Source organism: Desmodus rotundus, chromosome 4 (assembly GCF_022682495.2).
Source record: "Desmodus rotundus isolate HL8 chromosome 4, HLdesRot8A.1, whole genome shotgun sequence".
NCBI lineage: Eukaryota > Metazoa > Chordata > Mammalia > Chiroptera > Phyllostomidae > Desmodus > Desmodus rotundus.
The window spans coordinates 51,781,707-51,809,232 of NC_071390.1; the positions used below are offsets into that span (position 1 = coordinate 51,781,707).

The 27,526-nt window shown below is 38.3% G+C and overlaps 1 protein-coding gene across 3 annotated transcripts; it reads right to left on the reverse strand.

Moving 5' to 3' along the window:
- Nucleotides 1-181: 181 nt before the first annotated feature.
- ECD (ecdysoneless cell cycle regulator) lies at nt 182-27,495 on the reverse strand. 3 transcript variants are annotated; one of them, XM_024561307.4, is made up of 14 exons: nt 27,205-27,495; nt 25,883-26,100; nt 22,060-22,177; nt 19,761-19,848; nt 19,466-19,644; nt 18,488-18,680; nt 17,799-17,927; nt 15,556-15,684; nt 13,934-14,019; nt 5,459-5,565; nt 5,144-5,327; nt 3,866-3,933; nt 2,132-2,346; nt 182-447 (listed from the first exon to the last, which is right to left on the reverse strand). In XM_024561307.4, exons 2-14 carry the CDS (start codon nt 26,085-26,087, stop codon nt 229-231), a joined length of 1,920 nt encoding a protein of 639 aa, XP_024417075.2. In that variant the 5' UTR covers nt 26,088-26,100; nt 27,205-27,495; the 3' UTR covers nt 182-228. The 3 variants fall into 3 exon arrangements, with proteins under 3 accessions (XP_024417075.2, XP_024417076.2, XP_024417074.2); XM_024561308.4 differs by having other exon boundaries at nt 27,091-27,495; XM_024561306.4 differs by having other exon boundaries at nt 27,268-27,494.
- Nucleotides 27,496-27,526: the final 31 nt, after the last annotated feature.

Consider the following 27,526-nt stretch of genomic DNA (forward strand, 5'->3'; position numbering starts at 1 on the left):
GGAGCATGTAAATCTCATCTCAGGGGCTTGATTCTCCATTCTGCTGACTTCAGTCTTTGTGGGCATCCCTTGGAGATCACAGACCCTTGCAGAGAGGGCAACACTTGAGGGGCAGTCAATCTGTGAAACTTGTAATAAACATTTTCACTAAAAAAGCACTGTAAGCTAGAAATGAACACACTCGGATTCAACATTTATTTAAGAAAGAAAGAGAGGCAAGGCTCGCCCTCAGTCTTCCGGCGGCTCACGTGTGGGTCTGTGGTCGGTGGCATCGGGCAGCTGCACGCCCATGCTCTGTAGGAGGTTGGAAGCAGGGCCTGCCAGTCCAGCCTGGGAACTATACGATTCCAATATATTTGAAACCAGGTTCAGGTCTACATCCACTGGCGTCATAACAGATCCTCCTGCACCATTATATTCCTCATCTGAATTCTTCCTGGTAGATTCCTTATACATGGAGGGCAAAGAAAATCATGGGATAATATGCCATTAAACTGATGGTAGTTACAATTCAAAGCTAACTAAGCAACAATGCAAAACTGAATTCCAAAGTATTATTCTTGATAGAAAGTAAAAACGAAGTCATATAAACTATCATTTAAAACATGTATTCAAATTTGGTTCCAAAGGTCATATGACACTTCTAAGAAAAGCATCTACAAACTGAACGAATTTCTTCCCTATTTTGAGACAGCCCAAGGGAGATAACCAGGGTGGAGGAGGTACATTTATAGCATGCCTAAGAGTTAAAAAAAAAAAAAAAAAACATAAAAAGGGAACATTAAAATTTTTTTCTAAGTGAAAGAAAATAGATTTTCTTTACCCCCTGCTCCCAATGAAAAAGCAAAGTAAAAACCTGAAGCTTTTTGGAGTTGAACCACAAAGACTCTGAATTGTTACCTGAGCCTGATTTCACAGGCTGGGAAAAAATGTGAAAGATGCAACTTGATCCATAAACCTTTATATCTGCATTACTCAAATGTGCATAGCCTGGGAGCTTGTTAGAAATATAAATCTCAGGCCAGCCCAGACATACTTAACCAGGATCTATACTTTATAGTAATATTAAATAAATAATTATTTATTAAAAATGATTGATAATTATAAAATAATTATTAAATAACTAATTATTATTTTAGGTGGCTCAAACTCACATCAAAATTTAATAGACACTGCTTTAGATAAATCTCATGTATAGTTTCTATTAGACTTTGGCAATACTGGAAGTGACTATAGTTTTAAATGTGGTTTAGATGGTCAAAGCAGGGGAATCACATTAGCTAAGGGCCCATTGTGGGTTCCACTGTTGTCTCATCTGGTTCTCATGTTAATTCTATCACATGAGCATTACTGGTTAACGGACACAGTCGCAGTGAACAGCAGAGACAGCTTTCCAACCCTAGTCCATGGAATTCTAGGGTTCTTCTGTTTCCTTAATTTCTTGGTCTAGGGTTAGACAGTGCTGGTATAAAAACTAAGTTTAAAACATTAAGAGAAGATGAATTCTAAATTTGGCTCTAAGTTAGGGAAACATACAATTCAAATACTATTAAGACTTGAAAAATATTTGGATATTTAAGGTCATTTCTCATTTTAGACAATTAATCTGTTAGTAGTAGTATTTAACCACAGAGTAATTGTTTTTTAAAGATTTTATTTATTTTTAGACAGAGGGGAACGGAAGGTGAAAGAGAGGGAGAGAAACATCAATGTGTGGTTGCCTCTCATGTACCCCCTAATGGGGACCTGGCCTGCAACCCAGGCATGTGCCCTGACTGGGAATCGAACCAGCGACCCTTTGTTTCACAGGCCAGCACTCAATCCACTGAGCTACACCAGCCAGGGCAAACCACATACTAATTTAAACACATCACATGGCTTTATTTTAAATCCTTATAGATAACATAGAATAAGTAATATAATTAAGCTTATATTTAGAAAAATAAAGTTAATAATCCTTCATCTTTCCAGAGTTAAGAAAAACTAGTGTTTTTATTTATTTCAAATCAAAAAATCAAATTTCTCAGAAAAATATTATCACAAACCCAAAAAACCCTATTAAAATAAAATATGGTTGTAGCTATTCTTTGTAACAGACCCAGAAAGGGAAAGAAGTTAAACACATGTATACCATTTGCTTCCGGGTGGTGAAACTTTTGCCAATGCTGGTGTGGGCCAATTCCCGGTCCATCTGGGCCATGTATGACTTGACATCATCAAGTGCTCCTTTTATAGATGCTTCTTCCCCGGGCTCCCGTGTTTCAAAATCCAACTCCTCATCACTGTCTAAACATTCGAAGTCGTCCTCGTCCAGGTCATCGGAGTCTGATTCAGGAGGCCTTGGCCCTACACCCCAACACAGAAAAAGCCACTTGATGAAAAAAATTTCTGATTATACATCTCAAAAGGCTCAGAATATTATTTGCAGAAAAGAACCAATATACACAGGCAAACTCCTTCACAAAAATCACTTCCAGAAAATGGTACTGCTGGCAGATATTGGCAGAAAAGTACACAGACTGACCTGAAAGATTCGGCTTAAAAAAAAAAAAGTGATTTCAATTAATTAAAAATTTTTAGTTAAAAATTTAAAAACTACATAATGCATGAATACATTTTGATGTAAACATTCAAGCCACGCAGAATTACTGTCTCACATTTCACTCTCTTCCCAGAGTTAGGCATCTTTCAATAGCTGGGTGGTTATCCAGACCTTTCTGCAGTTCTGTACATATACATATAAACATGGTTGTATTTTTCCCACAAATACACACACTGAACAATGGCCTGCTTTTCCACCTATTTGTATGTCTTGGAGGTCCTACTCTGTCAAAACATATAGATGAACCTCATTCTTTATCAAGTATTTCATAATATGGATATGCAGTTGACCCTTGAAAACTGCATATAACTTTTGACTCCCCCAAAACTTTACTGATAGCCTGCTGTTGACCAGAAGCCTTACCGATAACATAAACATATATTTTGTATATGTATTATATACTGTATTCTTACAATAAAGTAAGCTGAAGAAAATAAAATGTTACTAAGAAAATCGTAAGGAAAACACATTCATAGCATTTACATGTCAGTGGACTCGCACAGCTGAGCCCCATGTTGCTCACGGCCCAACCGTACTATGATTTATGTAACCATGTCCCTCTGGATAGACATTTAGGGTAGCCCATTTTTTTGCTACTACAACGCTGCAATCACCATAGCTGCACATGTGTTCTTTTCACAGAGTAAATTCCTAGAATGAAATTGCTAAGTCGAAGGTTACAAACATTCTAGGGCAGCGAGCGGCCCTGAGGAAAGATGCGTGCACCTCTACCCCACAGTGTGAACGGTGCTCATTCCTCCAGCCCTGGAGAAAACTGGTTATCATCAGTCTTTTAAGTTTTTGCCAATATGAAGGGCAAAAGAAGTAATTATTTTTACTGTGTATTTACTTGCTTCCTGGAAATAGTTAACTATTTTCAAATATTTATTGACTATACTTCTTCTTCAAAGCTATGCCTTTTTATATCCTTTGTTGATTTCTTTTATTGGGCTGTATGTTTCATTATTAGTGTGTGAGTTCAGTAAGTATAAAAGAGAGAAGTAATATAATATAGGAGCCAAGGGACCTCTATCTAAACACACGGCTTTCACTCATTCAACAAATACGAGCAACTTCTTTGTTAAGCACTGAGCTAAGCATCCTCTGCAAAACCATTCAAGACGGTAGGTATTCAAGATTGAAGGAAAAGCAAAATTATGAAGAGAAAGCATTATTTTGTCTTCTGAGAGATCTGATGCTCCACTGCCCAACCCATACTACTTAACAGTTTCAAAATGAAAATAAACATCACCTGTAACTTACCTAAAATCTTATCAAAATAATTAAGAAAAGAATCTGCATCAAAAGTGATTGGAGCCTCAGAAGGTTCTCTGCAAGATCAAAGGAAAAAAACAATTTATCCTGAACATAACTCTTTGAGACTTTTTCTAAAATAATGCCATTCTGAGGAACTACTAGAGCTACCCACACTTCACTTCCCATAAGAAATATCTAACATTAGCCAAAAAAAAAAAAAAAAAAAAAAAAAAAAAAGGTATTTCTCTTTAAAAACCAAACATTTAAAAATTATTCCCCTGGCTGGTGTGGCTCAGTGGATTGAGTGCTGGCCTGCAAACCAAAAAGTGGGGCCGGTTCAATTCCTAGTCAGGGCACATGCCTGGGTTGTGGGCCAGGCCCCCAGTTGGGGGCCTGCAAGAGGCACCCACACACTGATGTTTCTCTCCCTCTCTTTCACCCCCACTCCCCCTCTCTTTAAAGATAAATAAATAAAACCTTTAAAAAATAAAACAAAACAAAATAATAAAAATTATTAAGAACAATACTGGACATAAATTTTACGCATCTCATGAGCTCTAGAGCATCAACACTAATAAAGATGTATTTGCTGTGCAAGTAACAATTCCATCTACCATTTTCCCCATTACTTGCCAAATGTAACTTCCCATTTCTTCTATTATTTCTTCCTGATTAACCTTTTATTCCACCCTTTTGAGTTTGATGCTTCCAATATGCTTGCAAGCGGGAGACCAGAAGTCCGAGCTTGCTGAGCACTGGATGTTAAGAGCCCATAAGGCCCTGAGTAAATGCGGAAAGAAGCGCATGGTTGCCCTGATAGCTCTGAGAGGGTGGCTTTTAGATCTGTTGAGTGGTTACTTCAAGGGTTGCAAAGGGTAAAGGTTACTAGAAACCTGACTCCATGTAAGTAAGTTACCATGGTACTAGGTACCAAAACAGGGAAACAAAGCAGAATAACAAAGCAGTACAAATCATTTACTTAAAACAAAAAAATGTGGGACTGGCAATGATGGATGACTTCAACATCTCGGTTATAACTATTCAGGGGTGTCCAACCTTTTGGCATCGGGGCCACACTGGAAGACGAAGAGTTGTCTTGGGCCACACATTAAATACACAAACACTAACAAAAACTGATGAGCCAAAAAAAAAAAAAAAAAAAAGGTTTTAAGTAAATTTATGATTTTGCGTTGGGCTACATTCACAGCCATCCTGGGCTGCCTGGAGCCTGCAGGCCATGGGTTGGTCACCCCCAATAGATAGTTATACTTTAGCACAAATTACCGAGGCAGCTCTGCTCCTTTGTGGGTTGAGACTTTGGATATGAAAGCTTTCATGCTCTTTGAGACTTGAGTTAAATCATAGTTCTCCTCTTTCTTGGAAATGGGGGGCTCTGGTTCTTTTTCGCCTGCAGCTTCCTGCAGTAGTTGGTCCAACTGGTCTGGCGAGAGATCTAACCACCGGTCATCTGAAACAGGAAAAAGCACGGTACTGCCAAACTGTACTACATTCACACGAAAGGCACCCTTGGGGAAGGCTCCCATGAGACTGAGTTTAAATTTTTCTAACCCATCTGCTCTATCCTGGTCCATCACTTACCATCTTCTGGGGGAAGATTAGCTTCTTCTTTCTTAAGCTCTTCAATATCAAATGGTAATGTCTGTAATAAGGTTAAGATTTCTTCACCTGGGCTCATAGCAAGAGAGCTATAAAAAAATAAAAGACACAAGTATTTTTTAATAAGAGTGCTTAGAATAATAATCACAAAAATATAGTATTTTCAAGTTGAAAGGAATTACCTAGTCTAATCTGGTTTTAAAGTATTTGTTTTAGGATATGGATACCTTTTTCACAAATAAAATTTGCCAGGAACACTATAAAAAGGCTCAAAGAACAACTGCTTCATACAGCAGAAAATCACACAAAATCAACAGGCAACCTACCAAATGGGAGAAAACTTATACAATCATATATCTGATAAGGGCTTAGCATCCAAAATATTTACAGAACTCATACAACTCAAAAGAAAAAAAAAAGTCCCAAAACAAAAACAACAAGAAGGAAACAATCTAATTAAAGAATGGGCAGAGGTGGAAAGAAAGAAGTAAAATTGTCATTATTTGCAGATGATATGATACCCAATAGAGAACCCTAAAGATTCCACCAGAAAACTACTAGAACTGATAAATGAATTCAGTAATGTAGCAGGATACAAAATAAATATCTAGAAATATGTTGTATTTTTATACACCAGTAATGAACTATCAGGACAGGAAACTAAGAAAACAATACCATTTACAACTGCATCAAAAAAATTACCTAAAGCCCTGGCTGGCTGAGTGCTGACCTGCAAACCAAAAGGCCACCAGTTCAATTCCCAGTCAGGGCACACGCCTGGGTTGCGGGCCAGGTCCCTAGTTGGGGGCATGTGAGAGGCAACCAATCAATGTAGTATCTCTGGCACATCGATGTTCCTCTCCCTCTTTCTCCCTCCCTTCCCTTCTCTCTAAAAATAAATAAATAAAATTTTTAAAAATTAAAAAAATACAACAACCTAGGAATGAATTTAACTAAGGACATAAAACACCTGTATTCAGAAAATTGTAAAACACTGAAGAAAGAGATTAAAGAAGATACAAAAAAGTGGAAGCATATATGATATTCATGGATAGGAAGAATTAACATCATCGAAATATCTATACTACCCAGAGCAGTCTATGGATTCAACACAATTCCTATCAAGATACTAATGGCATATTTCAAAGAACTAGAACAAATATTCCAAAAATTTATATGGAACCAAAAAAGAGCCCAAATAGCCATAGCAATCTTAGAAAGAAGAACAAAGTTGGAGGAATCATGCTACCCGATATCAAACTATACTACAAAACAGCATGGAACTGGCATAAAAATAGACATACACATCAACAGAACAGAAGAGAGAGTCCAGAAATAAACCCAGGCATTTCTGGTCGATTAGTATTTGACATAGGAGGCAAGAACGTAAAAGATTGTCTATTCAATAAATGGTGTTGAGAATATTGGACAAATGCATGCAAAAAAATGAAACTAGGCCACGTTCTTACATTACACACAAAAATAAAGTCAAAATAGATTAAAGACTTAAATGTTAAACTTGAAAGCATAAAAATCCTAGAAGAACCTTGGACATTTCTTGTAGCAATATATTTTCGATATAGTTCCTCGGGCAAGGGAAACAAAAGAAAAAACAAACAAATGGGACTATGTCAAACTAGAAAGTTTTTGCACAGCGAAGGAAACCATCAACAAAATGATGACAACCCACTAAATGTGAGAACAAATTTGCCAATGAAATATCTGATGAGGCTTAATGCCCAAAATTTATAAAGAACTTATACAACTCAACACCCAATAAACAATCCAACTAAAAAATGGTCAAAGGAGCTGAACAGACACTTCTCCAAAGAGGACATACAGATGGCCAACAGACATATGAAAAGATGTTCAGCATCACTAATCACCAGAGAAATGCAAATTAAAGCCACAATGAGGTATCACCTTCTACTTGTCAGAATGGCTATCACCAGTCAATTAACAAACAAGTGTTGGTGAGGATGTGGAGAAAGGAGCACCCCCCTGCACTGCTGGTGGGAATGCAGACTGGTGTAGCCACTGTGGAAAGCAGTATGGAGGTGCCTCAAAAAATTAAAAATGGACCTGCCTTATGACCTAGTGATTCCACTTCTGGGAATTTATCCGAAGAAACCCAAAACACTAATTCAAAAGAATACATGCACCCCTATGTTCGTTGCAGCATTATTTAAAATAGCCAAGATTTGGAAGCAGCCCAAGTGCCCACCAGTAGATAAGTAGATAAAAAGGCTGTGGTACGTTTACACAATGGAATACTACTCGGCCATAAAAAGTAAGGAAATAGCATGGATGGACCTGGTGAGTACTATGCTAAGTGAAATAAGCCAGTCAGACAAAGACAAGTACCATATGATTTCACTTGTATGTGGAATCTAAAAAAAGTAAACTGGCAAACAGAATAGAAACAGGCATATAGAGAACTCACTGGCATCTGTTAGAGGGGAGGGGGATTGGAAGGCTGGGTGAAAAAGTTGAAGGGATTAAGAAAAACAAACAAACCCCAAAACAAAAAAGCCCCTCAGACACAGATAATAGTATGGTGAGTTCCAGAGGGAAAAAGGGTGGGGGGAGGTAGAAGAGGGTATAGTGGGGGTAAATGGTGATGGAATGAGACTTGACTTGGGGTGCTGAACACACAATACAATATACAAATGATGTATTATAAAATTGTATACCTGAAACCCATAGAATTTTATTAACCAATGTCACCCCAATAAATTCAATAAAATTTTTTTTAAATGGGCACAGGAACGGAATAGATATTTTTCCAAAGACATACACATGGCGAACAGGTATGTAAAAAGATGCTCGATATCACTAATCATCAGGGAAATGCAAATCATTACCTCGTTAGAATGGCTATCATCAAAAAGACAAGAAACAAGTGTTGGTGAGGATGTGGAGGAAAGAGAAGCCTTGTGCACTGTTGGTAGAAATGTAAATTGGTGCAACCACTATAGAACACAGTACGGAGGCTCCTCAAAAATTAAAAATGGAGCTGCCGTATGATCCAGCAACTCCACTTCTGGGCATTCACCCAAAGGAGATGAAACCAGGGTATTAGGGGTACATCTGCACGCCCCTGTTCACTGCTGCACCATTCACAATAGCTGAGATACAGAAACAACCCCAGTGTCCACCAACAGAGGAGTGGATAAAGAAGATGTGATCTGTTACATATGCACACGGAGCATCATTCAGCCACGAGAGAAACAGAAACCCTGCCATTAGCAACAACAGGGAGGGACTTTGAGGGCATTATGCTAAGTGGAATAAGCCAGACAGAGAAAGACAAGAACTGTAGGGTGAGTTACATGTAGAAATTAACAACAACAAAAAAAGCCCAACTCACAGAAACACAAAGTAGAAAAGGGGATGCCAGGACTGAGGGGTGAGGTAGGAATAGGAGGCGGCTGGTAGAAGTGTAAACTCTCTGAGCTGCAAGATGACTATAGTCTAAGGATTTAATGTAAACCATTATGACTAAAGCCGGCAACACTGTATTAGTAGCTGAAATCTGCTAAGATATCAGAACTTAAATTTTCTCACTGAAAATAAATCAATAAATAAAGTGAGGTGATGGACGTGTTAACTAACTAGATGGTGGAACCCTTTCACAAAGTATTTACGTAAGTCACCAAAGTCACCAAATGTACACTTTTAATATCTCAGAATTTTATTTGTCAAGTACAGCTCAGTGAAGCTGACGGAAAGAAATACCCTGCTGGGACTGGAGTGAAGGGTGGAGACGCGGAGACCACCTGTCTGCCCTCCCCTCTGGCTCTGCAGCCAGCCCCGTGGAGGAGCATGAAGCGGCCGATGTAGCGCAACGACCCCTTCAGTTTACACAGATATTATATGCAAGGAAAAGAAAACCCGAGGGAAGTACAAACAAAAACTAATCTAACATGTAGGATATGCTAAGATAGTGCTTTAAATGCATGTTCTTATTTAGTCCTCCAATTACTATGCTGTTTTAAAGATGAAAAAACCAGAGCCCAGAGAAGTTCCATAACTTTTGCAAGGCCTTTTAGTTGGACAGAGCAAAGGCTTGAAATCAAGTCTTCTGATACTATTGTGTGCTCTTCCTAGTATAAACTGATAAGGAAATACACACAGAGATTATTTTTATGAGTGAGTTATTTTATGATGGTGATGTGGCTTATATAAATTGATGGAACCTTGTCTGTACTATTTAGAAAGGAGCAAATCAAGTTATATAATGAATTTGCATTCATTTGATAAAATTTGCATACTTTCCTAAGTCACATGGGTGATAAAAATATTGTCCCTACTCCATATTATGAGGGAAGAAAAAAATATACAAATAATCATAATAAATTACAAACTGCAAGTCACAGAGGAATACTAAGTGCTACGGAGTGTCATAGGAGAAGGTAATTACATTCACTGAGATGAAGGCACGGAGGTTAATAAAGAAAAGTGAGAGAGAGAATGGAAGTAGTTGAGTTAGGTGTTAAAAAATGGGGAGGATTTTGACAAGTACAACAGGGTAGAGAAACTAGGCAAGAGGAAAAATGAGCGTTTGTACTGAGGCAGGGAAGCGAGGGACGTGCTCAGGGAGCAAGCGGCATTCGGACGGCTGCTGCACGGGGACGAGGCTGAACAGATGCACTGGGATGAGAGCGCAGGGGCCTAAAATGGCTAAGAAGTTTGTGGGTGATCAATGATGACTTTTTTGCTATTTTTAATTTTAGTTTTAAGAGATTTAAACAATACAGACTAATTCACAGGATAATATAACAAATGTCCATATTTCTACCACCCAGAATTATAATATTGTTGTATTTACTTTTAGTCTAAATGTATGAGTACATTTACACATTTAACATAAAACATTAAACTAGTAACACATATACGTATGTAAAAAAAAAACACCATACATAAGGCTAATGTTTCCCGTGACGACCAGCACTCCCAGTTCCAGTCCGTTCTCCTGCTGCTCGGAGGTGACCGCTCAACAAGTGTGATTCTGGGCCACCGTGTGTGTGTGCATTTCTATGTTGTATTTGCTGTTTGTTCTCTTTACCTGGAACGTTATTATTCCCACAAATACCTATATGCCTCACTCCCTCACTTCATTCAGGTCTGTTCTCATCAGAAAGGCCTCCTTGACCAACTTAGCTAAAATAGCAGCCTCTATCTCTCTTCCCATACACAGCTTTTTCTTCAAAGCACTTATCACCGTCTAATGTCATAGTGGTTTGTTGTCTTTCTCCTACACTAGTATATAAGCTCTGTAAGGACAGGGAAACTTCAGGTTCACTTGGATCCCCAGTGTCTGGAATAGGGTATGGCACAGGAGATAGTCAAATGTATTCGTTGAATAAATGAATATAAATGTGTTTTTTAACCGGAGACAATTTTGTTCCCGAAGGGACATTTGACAACTTGTGGCAACACTTTTAGTTATCACAACTGGAAATGGAGGGAGTCTGACTGGTATTTACTGGTCAGAGGCCAGGGATGCTGCTAACCATCCTGCAATGCACAGGAGAGTCACCCACAACAAAGAATTATCAGGTCCAAAATATAAATAGTGCCAAGATCGTGAAATCCTGAATTAGATTTATGTCTATTTAGCTAAACTCTAGACAAGTGATTGGAGGTTAGTCCATCATATAAATACACTGCCATTCATATATCTGCTACGGATGGACCCTCAGATTGCATGCAATTTTTCATTATCACAATCTCGTGCTTTTTGGAGAGGGGAGTGACGTGACTAAGGATTTATTTCAAACAGATTCTCCTGACTCTAAAAGTTGAATTGGAAGAGAAGAGTCACTAGAGATTGAGAAACAAGTAGATACCGACACAGTTCCAGAAATAAGTAGCTGGGCAGTAAGACAGGGGAATGCAGGACACAAGGTGAGTGACAGGACCTAGGGACTCAGATCAAAGGAGGCCGGGCCTGGGTGACAGGGAGGCTCGTGGTACTGCGAAAAGACAGTGGGGCGCCGGCTGGATGGCTCCGTTGGCTGGAGCGTTGTCCCACACAGCAAAAGGCTGTGGGTTTGACCCTGGGTCAGCGCTCATAACTGGTTGCATGTCCGACAACGCGTTGTGGTAGGTATGGGAAGCAACCAATCAACATTTCTCTCTCTCTTCCTCTCGCTCTCTAAAATCAATGAACATATTCCAGGATGAGAATTAAAAAAAAGACAGTGGGAAGTAGTGTATGATATTAATTCAGCTATTTAAAAAACTTGAAATTCAATAACAGGTCTGGAGGAAGATGTCAGTTTGGTTTTAAACTGTTTATAAATTATCCTGGTTTAGGGAATAAATGTCTCTTCTGGAACATAACTAAAATTTTAGACATTTAAGCAATCTGCAATTTTTTGCCAGTAGTAAAAATGTTGAGTAAATGATGGTACATTCATTTGCTGAAATGTACAACTATTTAAAGTTATGTTTATAAAGACCTTTTAATATCGTGGGAAAATATAAGTTCATAATGAATAAAAATTATGCACAGGACACAAAATTTCTACACAGTATAAAAAAAATTTTTAAATCAACTAGGGCCCTGGCTGGTATAGCTCAGTGGATTGGATAAATGAATATAAATGTATTTTATATTTATTTGGATTGAGTGCTGGACTGCAAAGCAAAGGATCACCAGTTCAATTCCCAGTCAGGGCACATGCTTAGGTTGCAGGCCAGGTCCCCAGTAGGGGGTGCAGAAGAGGCACCACACAATGATGTTTCTCTCCCTCTCTTCCCCTTTCTAAAAATAAATAAATAAAATATTTTTTAAAAATCAGCTGGGTATAGGGGGAAAATCCTAGAAGGCAGTAGGTTAAAATGATAATAGTGAATGACTCTGTGGTATAAATTTTTTCCTTACATCTTTCTGTATTTGCTATAATGAATGAATGTTACTTTTGTAACAACAAACTTTTTTATTTAAAAGGAAGAACTACCCAACCACCAATCTATCTTACTATGTGTGAGGAGCCCTGATTCTCCTCCAGCAGTCTAATTTCTTAACGTCTCTCGAACCCAAGACTACAAGCCGACAGGTCTCAACAGAGGAGTGGCCTCCTAGAGGCGGAGAGGAATCACCTGGGGGAGCGTTCTCTAACGGTGAGCACTACCCTCCTCACTCTCCTGGCTTTATTTCCCAAGTCTTTTTAAATGATATGCTAAGAAGTCACCCTCTTGCCGCCAATTATGCCATAAAACTGATAGAAACAGGACAAAGGTGTCCCTAGACACTTATGAAAGAGTAAGGACTGCTGTAAAGTCATTACCATCTCATAGACAACGAAGGTGAGTGTTCTCTCAGCATCAACTTTGCGTTCCACAGTCTTCAAAGAACATTCTATTACACAAATACACGTGATATGTGGTGGTTGAAATGTTGACAAAATGCATGGGGTTCAAAACCAGATCAGTTTGACTTAAAAAAACGCCCACGACAAAACACACACTCACAGCCTGAGGCCCCCATAGCATACACACAGAGCCATTTCTTTCACGTTGATTCATAGCTTTAAGTATCTCATTTCAATTTTGCAAACATAAATTAGATTTTTTCCACTACTCAAACTCTGACCTTTGATTCCTGCAGCCCGATAAGACTCTCTGCTTGAGCTGTGCTTTCCTCATGTCATACTGACGGGGAGGTGCCCTCGGAGACGAGTCACATAATGTGGACCTCACAATTGTGCTTTTCTTCTCTCGAGGGTCCTGTTCCCTCCAACTTTTGCCTGCTTTTGCTGTCCTCCAGTGTCTTGAAACAACTTATTCTGTCCAGGGTCCAATTGTAATTGGAAGGGAGTCAGTCCGGTATGTTAGTCTACCATTACCAGAACTGAAACTCGACTTCATTAGATTTTAAAGGGGTGCCATTTCCTTCCAGCCCTGTATTCACTTCTCCCCTCCCCCAGAGATGTATGGCAGGTTAGAATGGTTTTGATCTGGAAACTGAATGCCTGTTTCATCCTGTGTTTTAGATCCACCTAAAATAGTTAAACACAGCCCAGAACTACAGGAATTACTAAGCACACAGCTCAACACCAGACTGCCTGAGTTTGAATCCTAGCTCTGTCACTTACTAGCTCTGCCACCTCTGGCAAATTACTTAATCTCTCTTATCTTCTCAGCTGTGAATAGAGAATAATAACAACAGTACTTGTTTTGTAGGGTTGTAAGGGGGAATTAAACAAGTTTAAAGTGGCCTGCACTTTAGGTACTCAATAAACGTTGGCCATTTTATGAAGATAATAATAGTGACCAGTGCCGGAGGTCGTCTGCACAAGACCTCTTCTTCCCCAGCCCCAGCCCAGCCCCTTCGGTAATCGTGATCCTTGCCATTAACTGTTTAAATATGTGAACTTCAACTTCGGTGACTATCCTTAAAAGTATTTCCTTAACCTCTGCTGCCATGATTAAGTAGTGATAACTCACCTTTCTGGTCGGTTTACTGAGAGTTGGAAGTAGTTCTTTGCCATTTCTAATCTTTCCTGGTATTGCGTGGAACCTTCCATCAGTCCCTAAAAAAATTACAGCGGCCCATGAGAACACTGTTTATATGATGTCATTAAAATGACCTGCTTACCAACGACTTTCAGGGAGGCGGTGCCTGATACATCGTTCAGGAATCCTGAGGCCTGAGCCCTAGCTGCTGTTCTGTCATTAATATACCTGTTTCAGCTCCAGTTCCTTCAAATAAGTGGACTAGGTTAGATGTAGTGGCTCCTAATCCTTTTCACCATTAAGGGCCTCTTTCCAGTTTGAAAGGTTTTCTACCATTTTCTATTATTTAATTAGTTATTAAGAAATCATTCATTAACCGGTAGTTAATTGATAAAACAAAGTACAAATAGAACCAAAACACAGCATAATTCCACCTTAACTATCATTTGTTTTTCACGTACCATATTTTTCGGACCATAAGACGCACCTAGGTTTTAGAGGACAATAGGAAAAAAAAAATTGAAGCAAAAAAAAGTGGTAAAATATTTAATAACATAAATAACATAATACTTCACCAATGTAAATGTAAGCTCCCTTTGGACTATAAGATGCACCCCCATTTTCCCCCCAAATTTGGGAGGGGGAAAGTGTGTCTTATAGTCCAAAAAATATGGTACATGTTTATAGTGGCATTCATACTTAATATTTTATACTCATTAAAAAATACAAGCACTTCTCCATATTGCTATACAGTCTTTACAATCATCGAATTCTTATGAACTTTTCTATTTCTTGGATGTTTCCTTAAAACAGATGGTTCAAAGTGAAGGTTCCAAGTCTGAACCCTTCTTTAGCTCTTGGAACACTCGACTCAATTACTTCGCAGTTAAGTTTCTATCAATTTACAATGTTATCAGCAATGCATAGGAGTATTAATTCACTATACCCTCAACAACACTGAGTATCATTAAAATCCTTTTCACATACATGACAAAGTCTTTATTATTGTGTTCATATGCTTATTTTCACTACTGTGAGAGTGAATATAATAATTAAGAGAAATTTACTAGTTGTCTTTTGTAAGTTTTTAAATCCCTGTCTTTGCTAATTTTGCTATTTGGTGTCTGCATGTTTACTTTAAAGATTTGTGACAACTGTTCACCTGATAGGAATAATAATTTTTACACTTTACATAAATGTTACTAATTGTTCTCATACTGGATAAAGTTCACAGACACCCCCTCATTACCACTGAACTAGAATGGTTCCTTTAAATTCTAGCTCCTATAATTATGTCCCACATTAAAAATGGATCATAGGACTATTTTTACCAACTGAATTTATTGGTGACATTGGTTAGTAAAATTCTACAGGTTCAAGCATACAATTGTACAACACATCATCTGTATATTTTGCTGTGTGTTTATCACCCCAAGTCAAGTCTCCTTCCATCACCATTTATCCCCCTTTACCTTCTTCTACCTCCGGCACCCCTTCTTCCCTCTGGCAATCACCATACCGTGGTTTCATACCGTGGTAAATCACTGCACTGTAAATCACTGGCTTGATTTTCCTTAGGTGGTACAATTTTAAAAATGCATTGCAAGTCCTACCTTAAAGTAATCATTCTTTTTCAGACTGTCCAGGAAGCCAGCCCAGAGCGGTGAGGCAGTCACACGGGACTTCTTGGAGTCAGAAAAATGTGGGCTACATCTGGAGCACAGAATCTCAAATCCATGCGCCTAGATGGGACAGATAATAGTTTCCTTATCAGGTTCCTTTCTTCCCATTTAGCCACACTCAAGAATCAGGTAGCTGGACACATGGGCATATGGACATTTGTAACATTTTTGGAATTTTGTGAAAAATCTGACTTTATTTCTAAGTGTCCTAATCTCCACAGATTACTAAAAATTACAAAGGGAAAGCAAATAATACAAAATAAGAATTCTTGTTATCTTCAAAGAGATTTCTTGCTGATTACTGCACTAGAATTTAAATTATTTCTTATTTGCTTAACAAAGGTTTGCACGCCCTGGTCGGGCAGCTCAGTTGGTCGGAACATTGTCCTATACACCGAAGAGTTGTGGGCTCGATTCCTGGTCGGGGCACATACCTAGCTCGCAGGTTCGATCCCTGGTTGGGGTGTACATGGGAGGCACCTGATGGAGGTTTCTCTCCCACCTCTATGTTTTTTTCTCTCTCCCTTCCCCTCTCTCTAAAAAATCAATGAACATATCTTCAGTTGAGGATTAAAAAAAAAAGACTTGCAGGCTTCTTGTCTGACAGAAATTATAAATGAATTGAGCATGGTCTCAGACAGAGTAAAGTGAGAAAATCACTTCATCTTAAGAGTCCTTTCATTAAAAAATACAGTAAATGCATGGGGCAAGATCATTCAAACACAGAGCTTCCCTAATCACTCTAGAGGAAGCTACTGTTACCAATTGCTTGCATATCACTTCAGAAGTAACCTATGCATCAAGCAGATAGTGTGTGTCTGGGTATGCATATCCTCCTACGCCACCCCTTTTGTCACTAAATGGCAACCCTATTCTGAACCTTGCCCTTTCATTCAGTCACATGCTTTGGAGATCATTTATATGCGCACACATAAATGTATCCATCTCACTTCACAGACAGATAATAATGTATCTATTTCCCTACTAATAGACATTTGGGTAACTTTCAATCTATTGCTACTACAAACACTGCTGTCACGAGTACCCTTGTATGTCTTTGTGCACACGTAAAATATACGGAGGGTAAATGTCTAGAAGTGAAGATACTGAGCAGAAGGGTCTGTGCATTTAATTAATTAATTAAATCTTTACCTGAGGACACTTTTTCATTGCTGTTTTGAAAGAGAGAAAGAGGAAGAAGCAGCAATTGGTTGCCTCACGTATGTTCCCCAACGGGGGTTGAACCTGCAACCTAGGCATGTGCCTGGATGGGGAATCAAACCCGCAACCTTTCAGAGTCCAGGAAGGTGCTCCAGTCATCCAACCGAGCCACGCCAGCCAAGGCAGGTTTGTGCATTTCAAATGTTGATGGATACTGACAAATTGTTCTAAGACACTAAATCAATTTATAGTGCCATCAATAATGTTTGATAATACCATCTCTTTATATAGTTTCACCAATTCAGTATACATTATCAAACGTTTTGATACTTGCCAATCAAATGGTGAAAATACTATTTTATAGCTTTAAATTATATTAATTTTATTTTATGAGCAAGGGTCAACATATTTCATATCTTTAGATTAAAAATCAGTAATATTTCCTTTTCTCTGGACTATCTTTTTATGTTTCTGAACATTTTGTATTAATTGATTAGTAACTCCAATTATATTAACTTGTTGGAACTCTATCTAGTAGAGAATTCAACTTTCTCATTTAAAATGAAAATGCAATACTTTCTCCATGTTTACTTTCTTTTGATTTTACTTATGGGATTTTTCTTTTCCACACATAATCAAATTTGTCAATCTCTTCTTTTCCAGCTTCTGGTTTCAAGTCATAGTTAGAAGGCCTTTCCTCCTCAGATTATAAAAATTTCTCCTGTGTTTTCTTCAAATTTTATGGCTTCAATTTTTTCATTTAAATATTTGGTCCAACCGTAGTTTACTTTGGTATAAGTGTGGGGGAGTCAACTTCAATAGTCAGATGGCTTCACAATTGTTCTATCATCATTTACTGAATAATCCATTTTTCCTTCTTATTTGAAATGTCCCACTTTACTACATTTTCATATAAATTGGGTATATTTCTAGACTGTATATGCTGTGCCATTATTCTCTTAAGAGCACTTATATATATAGAAAGAAAATAAAATTTTCTGGTTCAACTTTACCAACTTCATGCCTAACTCGTGGGCTCGGTACTGGGGGTGAGACGGAGGAGGCAGCTTGTACCCGCTCCGCCGGTCTGCCACGAACCTCTGCTGCGTCAGCTGTGCATACAGACACTTAGTAAAGGTGACCTGGACGACGAAACACAAAAGACATGAGTCTTTTCTTGAAGTTAAAAATTTGAATATCATTTCATAGTTAATAACAATAACTTCATTTATGAGCTTCATGTTCATATGAAATACAAAGACTCAACCTATTCACTGACATTATTTCTCAGTAACAGCTTGAGATATAATTCACATACCATAGAATTTACATTTACTGTCTGCTTTTTAGTTGTCACTAATGGAATTATTATCATTAGTTACATTATATGGCAATTTTGATGGGTAGAAGATAAAAAAAAATAATTCTTAATTCACGAAAAGAAATGATATGTTTTATGTTAAAAAAATTATTACTCAAATAGGAAAAATATGGTCAGAAATAGTTAGGAAACATGGAGATACAAAACAGGGAGTCGGGTGTCTTGAAATCTTTCTCACTGGATGTAAGAAAGGAAAAAAGTAAAAATGGGTATTAACTTGCAAGGAGGAAAGAGAGTATTTCCAATTTTTGCTGTGAACAATTAAAATAACACTCAATTCTCCAATGAGACAAGCTAAGTGACCAAGAGTGATTATCTCACCGACGTCATTATTCGTGTTTCAGGCAAGAACGTCTTGAAAACACGACAGGCTCGCAGGTCAATGGGGTCCCGAAGGTAAAACGCCTGGACCCCGGCAGCCACCAGACTGGGCCGCCGCTTTAGCACTGCTGCGATGCCGGCTGGAAGGAAGCAGTGAGCTCGATGAAGGGAGGCTTGGATTTTCTCTGGGTATCTGCGACAAGTAACGTATTACTTTTATTTTATGATGTGTAAATATACATCTTGTCTCAGATCACCAACAGTGAGATGTAAAGAGTGACAGAAGAAGTAAAGATAAAAATACCATGTATACTAACAACTGCAGGGAAGAGGAAATGGGAGGAAATGGCAAATTTTAAAAAGGATTAAGTTGGTTCAATTAAAAACAAAACAAAAATTCCACTATAGTTGGAAATAAGGATAAAATAAGTTTATCCTTCTAAAAAAATGGTACAAAATATACTGGAACAAAGCTAAAAATATTTTTAATATTGTTAAGACCTGAGCGGGGATAAACATTTAATAGCTACTCAACTTTGAATGGCTGAACTAGTAAGTTATTAGACTTGGGCCTTCTCTGCTGAAGAGAAGCTGAAGCGTTCCACATAGGTAATAATCCCACATACAGCCCAGAACTACTGAAAAACCTAAGCATGTTGTGCTCCCTTAAGTTGTCATTTCTAAAGGTCTGAAATTTTTTATCTATGGATATAAATAATACTTAGCCACAATATTTAAGGTAAATAATATTAAAATGTTGGAACTGGATTATAACACTTTTCAATGGGAATTAAAAGATAGATGTTTCCTGATTTTAAAATATATAAGTAAAATTTGTTAGTCAATTTCATGGAGGATAAAGACAGAACGAAAATTAGCATTAATCTAGGTGAAAGAAAGTCTACAGTCAATGAAAGACTTGAACTGTACTCAAGTATAAGGCTCCTTGACTAGCAATGAAAGTGTTATTTTTTTTACCCTCTAATGCGCCTATTCACAGCAGCTCGTACAGATTCTGAGGCCAGAATTTTTTCTGAGTGTGTTGAGATTATGTTCAATGCTTGTGGGATTGTCGGGGGTGTCGTGGGTGACCAGGATGCTGCTCCAGGCTTCCTCGGTGCAGGAATAATGCACAGCTCCCCATGGCAGAAAAACACCTGCAAAATGATACATTTGAATTTTCATCCTAGGCACTGATAAACTCTAGGTCCATATTAAAAATGTTGCAACATGATTTGATCTCCCTAAATCTTCCAAATTTGTACATACTTACCCTATTAGCACTATTATCAGGATCCAACCATTTAGGGAGAAAGTCAGCAGCTTCTATTAACAAGAACTCACCATCATTGTCTTCGATCCTAATGGGAAAAAAGTTCCAATTTTGCATTCATAAAGCACTTATTTGCCAATAATCAAACAGATTTTTCTTACACTTTTCTCATTCTAATATACTTTTTCACTCATCTTAGTAACTAAGTATATACTATGTATAAATTGCTATAATAAGTAAATGTTTAAGATACCATTAGGCACTGAAGGAAACTATAAGACTGTATGTGGGAGTTGGAGGAAAAAATAAATATACAAATAAATAACAGTAGACAAAAATCTTTAAAAAATACAAAGTACTATAGGGTTTTAAAAGAAAAAAAATCACGTATACTCAAGATAAATTTTTACAGAGGAAGTGTTACTTGGGCCTTGAAAGATAATTTTGTTTTGCCTTAGTTGCATTATTTTTTAAATTTAAATTTGTGGATAGATAAGAGAGTCACTTGGCTAAAACTTTAAGACATAAAAAGTTGCACAATGAAATACCTTCTTACTTGTGTCCCTATATGCCCAACTCATACCTCTCCACCACTGTTATTTCTTATTTATCTTTCTAAAGTTTGCTTATGCATAATCTGGCTAATAGAAATATAAATTCTTATTTTCTTCTCTTGTCACACACAAGGTAGCATATTATATATATGGTTCTAGGCTTTTTAATGGGTAGAAACGGAGGGAGAAAAGGAGAGATGTTCTTAGCAGAAGGAATTACCATGAGCAAAACCATGGAAGTGGCAATGGTGATGGAAAGAGACCTGACTTGGGGTGGTGAACACCGAAAACAATATACAGATGATGTGTTGTAGAACTGTGCACCTGAGACCTGTATCATTTTACTAACCAATGTTGCCCCAATAGATTCAATTTAAAAAAACATGGAAGTAGCGACTGAAGGTAGGTATTTGGAGGATGACAACTAGTAAAGAACAAGAATAGAGACACACAGTTATGTCATTTTAGGGCTTTAACTGTTGGCAAAATCAATGAAAATAAGCTTAGTTTTATAGACAAAAAGACTGAAAGGTTTTAGAATAGGATAGTAAAATGGTTACAGCTCTACCTTAGGAAGACTAATGCAGAGACATAGAGAAAGATTTTCTTTTTCTAATTTAAAAAAAGGACTTATAAGACAGCAGATGTCTCCTATTTAAGGAGTTTTTATAGGCCTGGTGTGCAGGTACAAACCATCAATATATAAATACCAGAATCTGCACATAAATGGTATCGTTTGCTCTCTCTTTATTATATTTTGTAAGGACAGAAACTAGTATTTTTGTATTTGTTCATTTAAAATTCTATCATGTATTAAGAAATTATTGCTAATTATTTTTAGGTGTTGTAACTGTAGTGTTTTAAGAGTTCTTACCATCTAGATTTACCTCCCAAGGCATCGAAAAATCAAATGGCATAGTATTGGAGATTTGCTTTAAAGTACTCTTCTTATGTGATGGGGTTGTAGGGGAAGGGTATAAATAAATAAGAATAACCGTAAGCTATGAATTTTTGAAGCTGCATGATAGTTATACATGAATTCATTCTCTCTAATTTTATGTATGTTTTAAATTTCAACATAATATTAAGTTTTCAAAGTTGCTGTTGTTTTTTTTGTTTGTTTTGCTGGGAAAGAGGTTGGGGGAGCAGAAAAAGATCAGAATTTGGGGGCTGATTAGGAAACTAAGACAACTGGTAAATGGGTGAAGCGCCATCTGCTGGCAAAATTTGGTCATTACTGAGAGCTATCAGTTCCCATTTTAAAAACTGAGTTAGATTTTACTTTGCTATCCATACAATTGTTCACTGACATTTCTTTAAATTTATTCTGCATATAATTTCTCAAAAAGTTTAGTTATGGTATATAACATACATAGTAAAGATATCTGTGAAATAAGTGGTGTGTGTTACGAAAGTTTTTTTAAAAACCCACAAGAAATTTGATGATGATTATGTCTGAGAATTCTATTCATCATGGGCATTTTTTCTTTCATAATGAGAAAACCTAAAATAATAGGGTTTTACTTGAAATTTTTTGGAAGGTGAACTCTCCATTCATACTTTCATTCTTCCTCAAGAAAAGGAAGTCACAAGAGAAAAGAAAGAAAACACCCCAGTCACTTTCAAAATCTGTGTCTCAAATCTGTACAATTTATACCAGGCTACAGAAAAAAATTACTGAATGGATAAAAGTCATCATTTTCAAGAATAAAATACCTTTAGAATTATTAAAATAACTATAATACCTTGCTACCAATTCTGGAAATTCCTTTGTAATTTGCTTTACTATATAAACAATAAACCATTCATCCTCAATGTTATCCCCAAACTTTGTCACACCAAACATGTGAGCAGGAACACCTCCTAAAAACAAAAGAAAAGCAATCATATAATCAAATGATTTTGCCAGTGCAAATAAAAATACAAATAACCATTATCAAACAAACATTTATTGACTGTGCTCTAGGACTATGCTAGGAGCTGGGGTTCCAATCCTGAACAAGAGACAAGAAACACAGTCTTGAGAGCTGAGGGTCAGGACAACAGGAGACAGACAACCAAGCCATCTCAAAACAAGAGGATGAAGGGAGTGGTATGCACTGGGGACTGTGTCAACATAAAGGAAGTGATGTCTTAGCCATACTCATCCGAAGGAATGACCAGAAGCAGGCTTTCCGGAAAGACAGAACAGCAGGTTCAAAGACACAGAGGCATGACAGACAATAGCGTGTTCTGCGAATATCAGGTATGAAGATTTGGACAAAGCACTTTTCGAACAAGTACATTATCCGATTGTATGTAGAAATCAAACAACTTACTTTTCAACAACCAATGGGTCAAAAAAGAAATCACAAGGGAAATTAGAAAATATCTTGAGACAAATAAAAACAAAAGCACAACATACCAAAACTTACGAGAGGCAGTGAAAGCAGTGCTAAAAGGGAAGTTTACAGTCACAAAAGATCTGAAGTTAACAACCTAACTTCACACCTTAAGAAAAAGAACAAACTAAATCCAGAGCTAGCAGAAGGAAGGAAATAAGATTAGAGCAGAGATAAATGAAATAGAGAACAGAAAAACAACAGGAAAAAAAATCAACATAAACTGAGTTGGTTCATTGAAAAGATCAAGAAAACTGACAAAATGTTAGATTAATTAGGATAACAGAGATTAGACTAAAATAACTAAAACCAAAAATGGAAGAGAGGACATTACCACCTATTCCACAGATATAAAAAGAACTATAAGAGAATACTATGAATGATTATATACCAACAAATTGGATAACCTAGAAGAAATGGGTAAATTCCTAGAAACACAATTTAAATAGACCCAATTTAATTCGATTGGGTGGAGGAGAAACAAAATCTGAACAGACCTATAACTTGTAAGGATATTGAATAAGTAATCAAAACGTCCCAACAACAACAACAAAAAGTCCAGAACCAGATGACTTCACTGGAGGATTCTACCCACCACTTAAAGAAGAATTAGCATCAATAACCCTCAAACTCTTACAAAAAACTGAAGAGGAGTGAACACGCCCTAATTGTATGAGGCCAGCATTACCCTAAAACTAAAGCCAGACAGACAATACAAGAAAACTAAGACGAATATCCCCGATGAATATTGGTGCAGAAATCCTCAACAAAATACTAGCAAACTGAATTAAATAACACATTAAAAGGATTGTACACCAGGACCATGTGGGATACATTCCTGAAGTGCAAGGATGGCTCAACATAATGAAAATCAATCAATGTAAAGCACCACATTAACAGAACGGGGTAGAACAAGTGCATGGTGCAGTGTCAAGAGCTGCCGTGGCAAAAAAGAAAAGATGGGAAGAGGAGCCCAACTAACTCATCTCCCCACCCCAGATCTCTCAAGTTTGTTAAACTGGAAAAGCTCTAATGAGGGTATCTATTTCTATCTACCTTATATATTAAACTTCTTCCAGAAGCAATGTGGAACTGTCCAAGAATGTTAGGCAGGAGAGTGACATGATCAAATTTGTGTTTGTCAAAGGTAAGTTCAACAGTGTGAGGAAACTGGAGACTCTGTACCAGAGAGGTTAGCGAGGCGGCTCTCACAATCTTCCAGATGATGAGATAAGGAGGGCTCAGGCCGCAGTCAAACAGATGTAGAGAAGGGGTCATATTTTAGGAGTAATAACACTAGGATTTAGTCCCTGACTGAACACGGTGAAGTGAGGAGCTGAGTATGATTGTGAATTACTAACTAGTTTGGATAACCAGGTGGATGGCATTGGACAAAAATGATTTTGTGGAAAAAAGATAAGGCGTTGGGAGCTTCCGGCCGAGACAGAGGTGTAGGTAGACACGTTTCACTTCCTTACACAAACAAAAGAAGGATAACAATCAATTTAAAAACAAAAAGCAACCAGAACTGCCGGAAAATCAAACTGTATGGAAGTCTGACAACCAAAGAGTTAAAGAAGAAACATTCATGTAGACTGGGTGGAGATGGGTAGCGGGGGCAGAGAGGATGCGCAGCAAGGAGGCTGGCGGACCAGGCAGGCAAGGCAGTGGCTGGTGGACCCCGGCGATCCCACACTCTGTGCAAATAAACTAGAAAGAACAACCAGAGAGCAAGACAGATCTTGTAACCCAGGGTTCCAGTGCCGGAAAAGAAAGGCTCAAAACCTCTGACTGTAAAAATCTGGGATTTGCAGGGGTGGGAGAAACTGCCAATCTCACAGGAGAGTCTGTCAGAGGGGTCCACGGGGTCCTAGAACGTATACAAACCCACCCACCTGGGAATCAGCATCAGGGCAGCACCTGAAAGGGCACAATTAGCTTGTGGGTAGTAGGGGAAGTGACTGAAAGCAAGGCGAGACCTGAGCAAGCAGCATTGTTCCCTCTCTGACCCCTCCTCCACATAGTGTCACAACTATCAACAACTGAACTTAAAAACCAAAACCAAAAACAAACTAAGCAAACAACTAGAACAGGAACAGAATCACAGAAATGGAGATCACAAAGAAGGTTATCAGCAAGAAGGCAGGGGAAGGAGAATGGGGGAAAGGTACAGGGAATAAGAAGCTTAACTGGTAGGTACAATATAGACGGGGGAGGTTAAGAACAGTATAGAAAATGGAGAAGCCAAAGAACTTATATGTACGACCCATGGACATGAATTAAAGCGGGGGAGGAATGCTGGATCGAGGGAGGTGCAGGGCAGAGGGGGATAAAGGGGAGGGAAAAAAATGGGAAAAAGGTAGTAGTGTAATCAATAAAATATACTTAAAAAAAGATAAGGAGTTGGTTTGGGATGTGACAGTGTTCTTGCCAACAAGTCCCACATGTATCTCAGTGAACGGGAGTTCAATAAAACCAACAGTGGGAAAGACATTTGGCAGCCAGTTAAGAGCCCGACTGAAGGTCTCACAAGATGCTCCTGATCTGAAACAAGATCTCACATAAGTCACTGCGCGAGTAGAGCCTTGGTCACTTATCCATGAGTCACTTTAGTAAAGCTAAAGAAATCATAGGACAAAGCCACATTTGGCCAGAGGTCAGACCTCAACAGCACAGGGAAGACAGTGAAGGAACCTCAAAATGCTTCCAAATGGCCCATGATGGTCATAAAGCCCATTTATTTCTCTTTACAAGCCAGGCGGAGCCACTCTTGGATCGCTACCAAAACAACTACGTAAAACAAGGCAACCTGTTAAACACACCATCAATGGGGAGAAATGCATGCAAAGTAACAGCTAAAGATGCCCGGATCTGCTCCGTACAGGTAGGTATCTACATAAGTATGGCATAGAAAAGTAAAGTTTAAAAGAATAGCCCCAAGTTTTTAATAGTGTTGGTATATGTTAGTTCCTAAGGTAATAGTTATTGGAGCATTTTCATCAATATGAATGAATAAAAAATTTAAGGGCATAACTGAATATAGGCAAGCATCACCAATCTAAAAAGTTCAGGATATAAACCTCCTGATAATAATGAATAAACTATGGGCTATTACCTGTCACTGTTATCAGAATGACATTAAAAGTTACACATATCAAGTCAAAATAAGTAAAAGAGCCTTCCTTACCTTTCCCAGGTTTATATTTGAGATTGAATGGCTGATTCTGCCAGATATAAGGGACCAACATAGGTGCAAACTGGGTCATTATTCTCTCAATATACTTTTGAAGAATCTCCTTGTGTTTTTCTGGATCCCTTGGTTCATCTGGTATCAGGAACAGGCGGTACTCCACAGTATCTTCCACTGTAGCAAGCTCCATATTTTCCTCCATTCTTCTCTGAAAACTACATTTAAGTTTCAATAATATAAACCATATAGAACAATGCAGAAGTAATATTCCATTCCCTAAACTATTCTAGGTGATTCCATTAACATTGTTTTCCAAAACTCAGTTATCCACATACTATCATCATGGTATCTGCCTTAACGATGTATCAAATATAGTAACACTTATTTAATGTTCTTTTAATGACATTTTTGTACTTGAAATTATGTTCATACTTAAAATTATGTTCAAAAACTTGTGATCTAACACAATGAATGGAAATCCAGTATCACATGCCCAAGTTAAATAATACTTTTATAAGAATAAAATTGAAAAATATCTGCCCTTGTAGTTGCAGCGGCATGTGTAACATATTTTGAGAACACTGCACCCCCATCTTCTGTTTAAATACTAACCAAAGTCCCAGCTCTGCCACTAAATTAGTTGTGTCATTTGGGGCACTTCACTATCTCTTTCTGGGGCTTTTTCTTTAATTGTAGAATTAGAGTGTTACCCTTCCATCTCTAGGACCCTTCCCCAATTTACATTTTTATTATTTAATCCCTCTTAAAAGCAATCTCCGTTACTCTGCAGAATTTTAATCAATCTCTTTTATAAACATTGTATGAAATAAGGCAATTCAAAACTACAAAACATTCATGTCTCATCCCAAAACCATCTGCTTATGGTTCCTGATCTAAAATTTGCCCAGTTTTCAGGTCTCAGGGGAGCACAGCTCTAATACACTGAGAGGTAGGTATCTTTATTTTCTAAGGGTATCCCTTACAAACAAAAGTACTAGTTTATTACTGCTTCTAGGCGATGCGTTGTAAACAATGGCACTGCACTGGAGGGCCCACGTGATCCAGTTTTGATATTTATTCGGCTTTCTAACGGACTAATAAGATGAGGTGAGAGGAACCTGCATCTTCTACCCAGACACCCATTCACCAGGCTGTCCAAACCATCATTTGGCCTTTCAACCCGGAGGGATGGTAATTCTACCCACCCCGTAAAGCCCAGCACACAATTCCGTGTGCGGAGCAGAAGGGACTTAGAGGTCACCCGAGCTAACTCCTCCCTGTACAGATGAGAGAACAAGGAGAACAGAAAGGCAAGCGACCGAGTAGCTGAGGCCTGGCCTGTAGTCTAGGGCTCTGTTCTCAGATAAGCTCCATCCTTCCACCTGACAAAATGAAGCCAGTTCCTCTCACGGTCCTAGGGCGTCTCCGCCCGGTTCCGCAGCCGCGGCTCCCACCGCGTGAGCCGGTCGGGAACAGCCGGCCGCCGCCGAAGCCTGGCCCCCGTTTCGGTCCAGACGCCAGGCTGGACCCTGCGGCCCGGGGAAGCTCTGGAAGGCAGACACCCGCTCGGCGCCGGAACCGGGCACCGTCCCCGCCGCGCTCGGGCGGGAGCCTTAGGCCGGTGCGCCGCCGGCGTCGTCA

Coding starts and splice junctions, on each gene's coding strand:
- ECD (XM_024561307.4), bottom strand. CDS start 26,087: ATGGAGGAAAATATGGAGCTTGCTACAGTGGAAGATACTGTGGAGTAC. Junction 18,681..19,465: donor GTGAATAGGCGCATTAGAGG/GTAAAAAAAATA, acceptor TACTTGTCGCAG/ATACCCAGAGAAAATCCAAG. Junction 15,685..17,798: donor ACGAGTTAGGCATGAAGTTG/GTAAAGTTGAAC, acceptor TGTCCCATCTAG/GCGCATGGATTTGAGATTCT.